Consider the following 12091-nt stretch of genomic DNA (forward strand, 5'->3'; position numbering starts at 1 on the left):
TCATGAGAATTTTTTCCCCATGGCAGGTATGTCTATGACTAGAGGGCACAAGGTTGAGGCAAGCAGCAAGTGGTTTAGAGGAGATCTGAGAAAGAATTTTTCACCTAGAGGGTGTTTGGAATATGGAGCATGCTGCCTGAGAGGGTGGTGGAGGCAGGTACTCTCACAACATTAACAAGCATCTGGATGAGCACTTAATATACCAGGGCATTGTAGGCTATGGACCAAGTGCAGGTGAATTAGTGTAGTTTGGTGTTTGATTAGATTAGATTCCCTACAGTGCCCAAGTCCACACCGACCCTCCAAAGAGTAACCCACCCAGACCCATTTCACTCAGACTAATGCAACTAGCACTATGGGCAATTTAGCATAGCCAATTCACCTGACCTGCACATCTTTGGATTGTGGGAGGAAACCGGAGCACCCAGAGAAAAGTCACGCAGAATCGGGGAGAATGTGCAAACTCCACACAGACAGTCGCTCGAGACAGGAATCGAACCTGGGATCCTGGTGCTGAAGCAGCAGTGCTAACCACTGAGCCACTGTGCCACCCCAGCATTTGTTGGTTGCCCCAGACATCATGGACTGAAGGACCTGTTTCTAAGCTGTTTGACTCTATGACAGTATTCGGCTGAAACCCAAGACAAGTTTACAAGTCTGTGCCCTCCTAACCAAAACGCAACACCTCACATTTACTTAAATTGAACTCCACCTGCCACTCCTCAGCCCATCAGATCAAAGTCCCATTGTACTTTGACAATCTTCGTCACAGTCCACTACACAATCTATTTTGGTGTCATCTGCAAACTTACTAACCTACATTCACATCATTATATAAATAAAGAAAAGCAGTGGATCCTCATAGATCCTTGTGGTATACCACTGGTCACAGGCCTCCAGTCCAAAAATCAACCCTCCACCACCACCCGATATCTCCTACCTTAAAGCCAATTTTGTATCCAACTGGCTAGCTCCCGATGGAACCTTGTTGAATGCTTTGCTAAAGTCTGTACCAGTAACGTCTACCACTCTGCCTTCAATCGTTTTTGTTACCTCTTCAAAAACTTCAATCAAGCTAGTGAGATACAATTTCCCACACAAAAAGCCACATTGACTATCCCTAATTACACGTAAATCCTGTCCTTCAGAATCCCCTCCAACAAGTTACCCACCACTGGCATTAGGCTCATCGGTCTATAGTTCCCTGGATTTTCCTTACAGCTTTTCTTAAATAGTGACACCACATTAGCCAACCTCTAAGTCTTCTGGCACCTCACCAGTGGCTGTCCATGATACAAATATCTCAGCAAGGGGCCCAGCAATCTCTTCCCAACCTTCCCATAAAGTTCTGGAATGCACCTGCTCAGGTCCTGGGGATTTATTATCTCTATGCATTTTAAGACCTCAAGCAGTTCCTTTTCTGTAATATGAACTCCTTTCAAAACAGGAGTATTTATTTCCCCAAGTTCCCTAGCTTCTATGTCCTTTTCCACAGTAAACACTGTCATTAAATATTCTTTGAGGATCTCCCCCATCTCCTGTGGCTCCACACATAGGATTCCTTAAAGATCAGCAAGGTAGCCTCTTCTCTCCCTAGTTACTCTTTTACCCTTAATGTATTTAAAGAATTCCTTTGGATTCTCCTTAACCCTCTTGGCCGAAGCTCTGCCCCCTTTACGCCCTCCTGATTTCCCTCATAACTTTACTCCTTCTACCACTATATTCTTCGAGGGATTTACTCAATCCATGTTGTCTATACCCACTTTATGCCTCCTCCTTTTTCTTGACCAAAGCCTCAATTTTAAGATGGTCACCTTAAAATTTAGATCTTGGTTCAAAGGATAATGTGTTATGCACAATGTTGATTGTGGAAAAGCAGGCTCCTTTCACAACATTGACATCAGATGCAACTTTCAACAGACCACTCAATTGCAAACAAACCCACAAATAACTAAGAGTCAACTCTTCAGGAAAACCGGCTCTCTTTAAAACTTCACCCAAAGAAAGAATTTCTGTCAAGTCAGAAAGCTTTAAGTAATTTCCTCCTTTTTCTTCCAAAGAAAACTACCATCGTCTACAATAAAACAAATAACTGATGATGTTCAAATTCTGAAGCAAAAGCAGTTCTGTCCAGAAATGAAGGGTCAATGGTTTCAAAACCTCAACTCTGCTTTCTCTCCACAGATGCTGCCAGATCTGCTGAGCTTCTCCAGCAATTTGTTTTTTTTAAAACCATCTACATTTTAGTTTCTTTTTCCGATTATGTGTCTAGTTTGTACTTTTTGGACCCTCAGAATTAAAGCCACTCTGGGAGGTACACAGTTTTTTTTTAAAAGAGGAATATTACATTCCATTACAGGGAGAAGGCAATTCTGGATCTGGTATTGTGCAACAAACCAGAATTGATCAGGGACCTCAAAGTGAAGGAGCCATTGGCAAGAAGTGACCATAATACAATAAGCTTCAATCTGCAATTTGAGAGGGAGAGGGTACAGTCGGAAGTGACTTTATTTCAGTTGAATAAAGGGAACTATGGAGCTATGAGGGAGGAGCTGGCCAAAGTTCAATGGTGCAATACCTTAGCAGGATGACAGTGGAGGAATAGTGTGTAAAATGCAGAATCAGTTCATTCCAAAAAGGAAAAAAGATCCTAGGAGGAGGCATGGGCGGCCGTGGCTGACGAGGGAAGTTAAGAAACATAAAGTTAAAAGGGAAAATGTATACCATAGCAAAGATAAGTGGGAAAACTGAGGACTGGGAAGCTTTTAAAGAACAGAGGAAAACGAAGAAGGAAATACGCAGAGAAAAAATGAGGTACGAAGGTAAACTGGCAATAAGGGAGGATAGTTAAAGCTTTTTTTAGGTATGTGAAAGGCAAAAAAATGGTTAAGACTAAAATTGGGCCCTTGAAGACAGAAACAGGGGAATATATTACGGGGAACAAAGAAATGGCAGAAGAATTGAATTGGTACTTCAGATCTGTCTTCACTGGGGAAGACACAAGCAATGTCCCTGAGGTAACAGTGGCTGAAGGACCTGAACTAAAAGGAATTTATATTTGCCAGGAATTGGTGTTGGAGAGACTGTTAGGTCTGAAGGTTGATAAGTCCCCGGGGCCTGATGGTCTATATCCCAGGGTACTGAAGGAGGAGGCTCGAGAAATCGTGGATGCGTTGGTGATTATTTTCCAGAGTTCGATAGATTCAGGATCAGTTCCTACGGATTGGAGGGTGGCTAATGTTGTACCACTTTTTAAGAAAGGTTGGAGAGAGAAAGTAGGAAATTATAGACCAGTTAGTCTGACCTCAGTGGTGGGGAAAATGCTGGAGTCTATGATAAAGGATGAAATTACAACACATCTGGATAGTAGTAACAGGGAGGGTGAAGTGAGGGAGAGAGTTTCTCACCCAGTGGGTAGTGAGGGTGTGGAATGTACTGCCTGGGAATGGAGGGGGGGAGGCAGGTTCAACTGAGGCATTCCAGAGGGACAGAGGATAGAAATGGGGGGCAGGGAGAGTGGTGGGAAGGGCAGGAGACTAGGAACTGTGGGATAGAAGCAGTGCAGGAGTGATGGGCTGAATGGCCTGCAGCCCTTGTAACAATTCTGTGGGGATTGTGTGAAGGAGAGCCCCCCTCACCCCTTCTAAAGGGGCTACCCAGTCCTGGACTCTGCAGCCTCTGTGTGAACATCAGTCTTGATATTCCTGGGAGCATTCCGGGAAATCCATCTCCCGCTCCCACTAACATTCCAGGCTCCTCCAGTTCCTGCACAGCTTCCTGTCCAGCCAGTGAGGTGAATCCTATGGGCTGTACTGTCATTTTGGGGAAGGTTGTGTGCACGGTGCAGGCAGGGCAGGTTTCACCTTGGGTGGGACAGGAGCTCACCAGGATCAGGTTGAACCGGTGACGCGAGTTCAGAGTTCTCAGTTACTTCACAACCCGATGGTATTCAGGTATTCTGTGACAGCTCTGCACAGGCTGCATCTCTGCACCTGCTGGTCTGACAGCTTCCGAGAGCCTGGACAGGTAACACGCTGCTGAGGCACCCCGGTCTCTCTCCTCACTGACATCCTTCCCCCTTTACCCTGCACGCTCTCCCCCTGTTGCTATCCCCTTGGTCTCTCTCGCTCCCTCCCTCTCTCTCTCTCTCTGCAGTGTGACAGAATGACACCACCTGCTTCCAGGAAATACAGCCAACCTGTCCATTTCGAGAGCGTTTCTCGTGGGTTCAGTCTGTTTGAAAACGCTGCTCCTGGCCAGGGTAGCGAGGGCTGGGGTTCTCAAGGACCCGGTGCCCCTTGTCCTTCTGGGTGGAAGTGGCTGTGGGTTTGGAAGGTGCTGTCTGAGGGTCTTTGGTGAGTTTCTGCAGGGCACCTTGGAGATGGTACACACTGACATTACTGTGGCGCGAATGTGACTTGCCCCTTGTCCAACACAAGCCTGGATATTGTCGAGACCATGTTGCATTTGAACACGGATCTTATTCACTTTGGTGGCAAGAACAGGAAGGCAGATTACTACCTCAATTGAATCAATTTAGGTAAAGGGGCAGTACAGAGAGATCTGGGTGTTCTTGTACACCAGTCAATGAAGGTAAGCATGCAGGTACAGCAGGTAGTGAAGAAGGCTAATAGCATGCTGGCCTTCATAACAAGAGGGATTGAGTAGAGAAGCAAAGAGGTTCTTGCAGGTGTACAGGGCCCTGGTGAGACCACACCTGGAGTATTGTGTGCAGTTCTGGTCTCCAAATTTGAGGAAAGACATTCTGGCTATTGAAGGAGTGCAGCATAGGTTCACGAGGTCAATTCCTGGAATATCGGGACTACCTTACACTGAAAGAAGAGAGTGACTGGGCTTGTATACCCTTGAGTTTAGAAGACTGAGAGGGCATCTGATTGAGACATAAGATTATTAAAGGATTGGACACTCTGGAGGCAGGAAACATGTTTCCGCTGATGGGTGAGTGCCGAACCAGAGGACACAGCTTAAAAATACGGGGTAGATCATTTAGGACAGAGATGAGGAGAAGCTTCTTCACCCAGAGAGTGGTGGCTGTGTGGAATGCTCTGCCGCAGAGGGCAGTGGAGGCCGAGTCTCTGAATTCATTAAGAGTTGGATAGAGCTCTCCAGGATAGTGGAATCAAGGGTTATGGAGATCTTCTTCACCCAGAGAGTGGTGGCTGTGTGGAATGCTCTGCCGCAGAGGGCAGTGGAGGCCCAGTCTCTGGATTCATTAAGAAAGAGTTAGATAGATCTCTCAAGGATAGTGGAATCAAGGGTTATGGAGATAAGGCAGGAACAGGATACTGATTAAGGATGATCAGCCATGATCATATTAAATGATGGTGCAGGCTCGAAGGGCAGAATAGCCTACTCCTGCACCTATTGTCTATTATCTCAGTCTCAAGACCCAAAGAAATTCCCTCCCTCTTTCAAATATTTATCCTGCTGCCTCCTGAATTTGTTGGTCATGTTTACTTCCACAATGATCAACTTCTATGTAACAGAGCTAAAGACCAAGAGGGGAGCTGGGAAAATGGGGAGCTGGGAAAATGGGGTGCGTCATAGATCATAGAATCCCTACAGTGTGGAAGCAGGCCATCTGGCCCATCGAGTCCACAGCATCCCACCTCGACCCACTGCCCTACCCTATCCCTGTAACCCTGCAAACCCCATGGCTAATGCACTCAGCCTGCACATCCCTGGACACTATGGGCAATTTAGCGTGGCCAACCCACCCTAACCTGTACGTCTTTGGACTGTGGGAGGAAACTGGAGCACCCAGAGGAAACCCACATGGACACGGGGAGAATGTCTGTGTGGAGTTTGCACAGTCACCCAAGGTTGGAATCAAACCCAGGTCCGTGAGGCAGCAGTGCTAACCATTGAGCCACCATGCCACCGGGTCGCATGTAAAACAGACAGAAGTGCATTTGCTGCCGATGATGTGTCAAGTGTGAGATATTCAGTTCGACTGAAGTCAATGGAACTGAGTATGGTCCAAAAGTTTTAAATCAGAAATTGCTGCTATACTGGCTTCATTGTATTTTGCCTAAGTTCAATTCTTGTCAGAAAACTTTTCTTTCCTCTCCTGAAGTTGACTCCTGAACATTACACAGCTGAGAGACTGTACATGCCCTTTGCAAGTAGAGATTTGAACTTGTATTTCCAAAGCTTGTTGAGTAACTGCTCTACTTTCCACTCCTCCTCAATCCAGTGCAAAATACACCAGCTCAGCAAGCTGCGTTGCCATGGTTTGGTTACGGATTGTGACTCTAGCCAACATAAAAGGCAGTGACGATAAATAAAATCATATTTGCAATTAAAATAACCTCAGTTATTTGCACAATGCAGGCTCCCTTACAAAAACACACCATCACTCCAACATCTAGCTCCTTCCTCCCTCACAAAATAGAGTCATACAGCATGGAAACAGACCCTTCAGTCCAACTTGTCCACGGCAATCATGTTTCCCAAACTAAACTAGTCCCACTTGCCTGAGTTTGGCCCATATCCCTCTAAATCTTTCCTATTCATGTGCCTGTCCAAATGCCTTTTAAATGTTGTAACTGTACCCGCATCTACCACTTCCTCTAGCAGTTTATTCCATGTACAAACCACCCTAGTACAATGGTTAAAACCATGCATATTGTCAAACTGATTCTGAATGAATGATGAGCAGAATCATTTTCCAGTAAATATTGCAGTGTACACCCATCACTTCAGTTCTTTATCATGGACAAATGTCTACTACTTGCACAAGATAATGCACTGGAGTAAATCTCTCACAATGAACAGTAACTATTCAAAACACAAGACACTCTGGCAATTTGTATACAAAAATACCCCAAACATCAGTGATAATAACCAAATGTAAGGCAAGTATTGTCCATATAAAGACTGTCTCTTTTCTTTTGATTGAGATTGAAATGGAAAAAGGGTTATTTTAAAAACCAAGGATTGTGGAAGGATTATTGCACTTTTTTAAAAGCAGATTACCATGTCACTCATGGCAAGTGCAGTTGATATTGCTATTTGTTCAAGTAGTGGGGGAGGTAACAGACAAGGAGAAGCCTGTGGGTATGTACAAAATGAGATTCAGCTAGTGACAGGAAGCTGATTGATCTGTGAAATATAGTGTCCAGTTGTCAATGACAAAAACTTCCTGCTTGCCAACAAGGTGATTAGCTCCCAAGCAGAACAGCTTCTGAGTTTGAATGTTTGGTCAGAATCCATCGAGACGCCATAGTGCTGTCTTTTTTCTCCGCAGTAAAACAAAAATCAAACTGGAAGATAGCCAGTTTATTTCCCCCACCAGTATATCTACATTAGCAACTTTGCAAGTTGTGAACCAGTCACTCCTTGCCTCTTGGAAGCAAATGGAGAAAGGAAATCAAGGAGCAACATTCTGAGCAGCAAAAGGATCACCCTAGCAAATCCAGTGTACAGGGACCATTGAACTGCCTTCTCAGCTTTTTCCTCCACACACAATACCTGTTATCTTGTCCCTCTCTGCGCATTTAGGATGCAGTTAAAAATCACACAACACCAGCTTATAGTCCAACAGGTTTATTTGGAAGCACTAGCTTTGGGAGCGCCGCTCCTTCTTCAAATGGTTATGGAATAGGACCATAAGACACAGAATGTTTGTTAGAAGTTCTGTGTCTTAAAGTTCTACTCCACAATCACCTGAAGGAGGAACGACACTATTAAAGATAGTGCTACCAAGTAAAACCTGTTGGACCATAACCTGGTGCTGTGAGGTTTTTAAATTTGTTCAACACCAACTCCTCCACATCACTTAGAATGAGTTTTATAACAGGTTCAGAGTTTTAACTACAGGAGTTTATATAGTTCATAATTGTTTACCAGTAGCTAGGATTTACTTATTTGCAATGAATTTTATTTCTTCTCAAGGACAGCAACTTGGTCTGTGCTTTGTCAGCCTCGGTTTGAAAATCAGGTAAATTGATGGATTTAACTCATATTTATAAACTCTTTAATCTTTGTAATGACTACAGGAACAACGAGACTTGATTTCCAGTGCACAACCACAGTGAGATGCAACAGCCAAGAGACCAGGGAAGTTATTTCCTCTGCTTTTCTTCAAACGTGCATCCACCCGAGAAACCAGACTCAATCTCAGGTTAAGATCTAATCTGCAAGATAGCACCTCCAACAATGAAGCACTCATTCAGCACTGCAAGAGGCAGCCTAGATCTCTATGCTCAGGTCTCAGGAATGGGACTTGATACCTTGATCTCCTGCATCGGGGTAAGAGTCTGTTTTCAAATGATCCACAACACAGAATTTGTAAGCCTAAAGCAAAGTTAGAGATGGTCAATGTTCATGCTGTCTTTCCCATACCAAAAAAGGTATTTGAAGAATGGATAAAGGCACTTTATAATCACAGAATCTCTATAGTGAGGACGGCGGCCATTCAGCCCATCGAGTCCACATTGATCCTCTGACGAACATCCCATCTAGACCCACCCTGTACCCTATCCTTGTAATCCTGTATTTCCCATGGTTAATCCACCTAGCCTGCACAGTCCTGGGCACTATGGGCAATTTCCCATGGCCAATTCACCTAACCTGCACACCTTTAGACTGTGGGAGGAAACTAGAGCACCAGGAGGAAAATGTGCAGACACAGGGAAAATGTGCAAACTCCACACAGTCACCCATGTGTGCCAGAAAGCGTGTTTAGGCCAACATATGTGAAGTCTAGGGAACTGAAGCTTAGAGGAGCATTTATAAGACTGTTGTATTGCTTCCTGAAGAGATGGGGAAGGAATTCAAGTGGGTGAATAATTGATGTGGGAATGAAGTCATCGATACAATACACAGTGGTAAAATAAACAAAATTAAATAAATCGATCAACCAAAAAACAGAAAAATACACTGCCCAACAGCCAGCATCAGTTGCCTTTTATTTTTAAGAAATAGGATCAGAAAGTAAAGAGTTACAATATCATTAACCATCGCACTACTGTACAATTCAGTTCATCTTAGTTGATAATGTTTCTGTATAAAAATGAGGGTCAAGATAGAGGTGGTTTGATGGACAAAATGGTCATTTCATATTCTATCCCACATGGAAATGTGAAACATAGAAGATAAGAGTAGGCCATTCAGCCCTTCAAGCCTGTTCTGCCATTCAGTATCATCATGGCTGATCATCCGACTCAGCGTCATCTTCCCATTTTCTCCCCATAGTCTTTGATCCCTTTAGCCTCAAGAACTAGAGCTAACTCCTCCTTGTGTCAGACTCCATGAAATCATACCCCAGTCTTTCATGTGCAGGAAGAGGAGAATAAAATCCATAAAATCCCTCGTGTGGAAAACAAGCCATTTAGCCCAACGTGCCCACGCCAACCCTTTCAGAGAGCATTCCACCCAGACCCCTTACCCTACCCAATCTCTGTAACCCTGCATTTCCCATGACTAATGCACCTAACCTACACATCCCTGAACTCCATGGACAATTTAGCATGGCCAAACCACCTACCTGCACATCTTTGGATTATGGGAGGAAACCCAGACAGACATGGGGAGAATGTGCAAGCTCCACACAGACAGTCGCCCAAGGGTGGAATCGAACTCGGGTCCCTCAAGCTGTGAGGCAGTAGTGCTAACCACTGAGCCTCGGTGTTTAAAGTCCTCTCTGACCATTGTGGTCTCATCATCTGAAGAGGATCCTCGCCCTTCAGGATTATCCTGGAGTTTCCACAAAGTTGCAATTAATGTCCAGGTGCAAGTAACCCAGGAGAAAATGTTTTTAAAAAGTATGAAACAAAAAAAAGGCAACTTTTTAAAAATAATTTTTTTTGAATACCTCCATTTATCATAAATAATATCAGAGACAGGGGAAGGAAGATAATGCCATTAAACTGAGTGGGACGGGTGGAGAGAAAATGTCATGTGATGGATCTTCCAAGATCACTTCGCGAGGCCATGACCCTAGTTACCTGGAACATGTAAAACGCCAGCTTCTCATTGTATTCCCATTGTTTTATTGCTTGTTCCACCTCCGGAGGCACTGTTGTCGTGGACATGGGACCCTGTCCAGCTGGCCCGTGATGATGTTCCCCAATTTTCACCAACTGTTCACGAAGGTACCTCGTCAGAATCTGAGTCCATTCTGTAAAAACAGAAGCAGCAACAGAATTGATCAGGGGCAGACTTCAAAAGGAACATTCCCATGGAAACCACCCACAAACTAGGAGCACGTCCAAGAGAAGACAGAGACTCGAACATCCAGACCCTCAGATGAGGAAACTTGTGCCAGATCTTGCCGATGCAATAACCTCTGTTCAGCTGGGATCAAACCAGCCAAATGGAGATCAGTCCATCCTGCACAGATAGCAATTGAGCCTCTAGATGCCACAATGTGGATAAAATGAAACATCACTTAGAAAGAGAGACTGGTGAGTGATAGCAAGTACAAGTAAAAGGTAAGATGCATCGAGCACAATCATCTGAACTTGAGCATGTCTGATCCAGATGTAAGATTTAAAGCAACAACAGACATCCATGAATGAAATATAGGAGCATGGTTGACCATTAACATCAACAGCCAAGGTGCTCTGTCTCCCTAGGGATTGGTCAATAAAAACAGAAGGTGAGACATTCTCTGTCTCCAAAATGGTATGTATGCAGCCTTGCTCATTTGTTTTATTAATCAGTCCATTGAGAGATGTTATTGGTGCAGGTGGGACTTAAACCCAGGTCTCCAAGTCCAGAATCAGGGACACTATCACTGCGCCACAAAAGATTAGATTACTTACAGTGTGGAAACAGGCCCAACAAGTCCACACCGACCCTCTGAAACGCAACCCACCCAGACCCATTCCAACTACATTTACCCCTTCACCTAACACTACGGGCAATTTAGTACAGACAATTCACCTAACAAGCACATCTTTGGACTGTGGGAGGAAATCGAAGCACCCAGAGGAAACCCACGCAGACACGAGGAGAACGTGCAAACTCCACACAGTCAGTCACCTGAGGCAGGAATTGAAGCCGTGGTCTCTGGTGCTGTGAGGCAGCAGTGCTAACCACTGTGCCCCCACTCCAAAGCTCCACATTGTCTTATGAATTCTAACCTATAGAGACAGCAGAACAGCATGAGCAGAGTAGGACACATTTATGTCAGGCTATAAAATCAAGATATTTTCCAATCAATCTGTTCAGAGATGTAATGACACACCTCTCAAACAGTTAAGACCTGAACCCAGGCCTCCTGGCTCAGAGGTAGGGACACTACACCAAGCCACAAGGACCTTCAAGCTATAAAGTCATTAGTTCACACCTCATTTGGTGCAGGTGAGTATCAGAGAGCAAGTTCTCTCATTTGAATAATTTTATTAACAGCCAGCAACATAGTCATAAATCTCTGCCCATTTATCAACAAAACCGGTTCCTCATTTGCTTACTTAATAGTAGACACATTCCAAAGTTAAAACCATTTTTCAAAGACTGGCTAATTTTAACTTCAGCATTAGAGAAAACAGATCATAATACCACATTACAAAACCAGCTAATGATTTCTTTTTCTTATAAAAATTCTTTCATGGAATGTAGCTTTCATTGGCAGGGGCAGCATGTACAGAGGAACCTCGATTATCTGAATATCAATTATCCGAATATCGAATTATCCAAAGGAGATCTCGAGGTCCCAACAGAAACATTACATGAAAGAGCTATTTCAACCCTGATTGAGTCTTTTGTTTACACCGATTAAAAACAGTCTCTACCAAGAACAGTCCTGGACATATTGCCTGGGCACTCATCGGTCTCCAAATGACTGACCTCTCGCTCTCTCTCCCTCTCCACACACTTTACCTGGAGTTCTATCCCAAACCCACCTTCCCCAGATATTCTCTCTAACATTCTCCCATACAGGGCAGAGGTGGAACTTGTCAAAAAGTTGCAGTTAAAAAGTTGTGTGTGTGGCTGTCTGTGTGCACGTGTTATTTGGAGACTTACCCAACAAAGGCAGCAATATTTTTACTGCTGGCATCCATTCCGGCTGATGGGGCGGACGGGTTTTGGGGGGTGGGCAGGTGGGGGCTCGCGCACACTG

General features: G+C 44.4%; 1 protein-coding gene across 8 annotated transcripts in view; it reads right to left on the reverse strand.

The window, feature by feature from the left end:
* LOC122556191 (mediator of RNA polymerase II transcription subunit 12-like protein) overlaps nt 1-12091 on the reverse strand; it is a 609874-nt gene that overhangs the window by 511558 nt on the left and 86225 nt on the right. For all 8 annotated transcript variants that reach the window (XM_043702730.1, XM_043702729.1, XM_043702725.1 and 5 more), the window contains exon 6: nt 9972-10144. In XM_043702730.1, the coding sequence (XP_043558665.1) occupies nt 9972-10144 (173 nt within the window). The remainder of the gene's footprint in view (nt 1-9971; nt 10145-12091) is intronic.

The sequence above is a fragment of the Chiloscyllium plagiosum genome, chromosome 13 (assembly GCF_004010195.1).
Source record: "Chiloscyllium plagiosum isolate BGI_BamShark_2017 chromosome 13, ASM401019v2, whole genome shotgun sequence".
NCBI classification, from domain to species: domain Eukaryota; kingdom Metazoa; phylum Chordata; class Chondrichthyes; order Orectolobiformes; family Hemiscylliidae; genus Chiloscyllium; species Chiloscyllium plagiosum.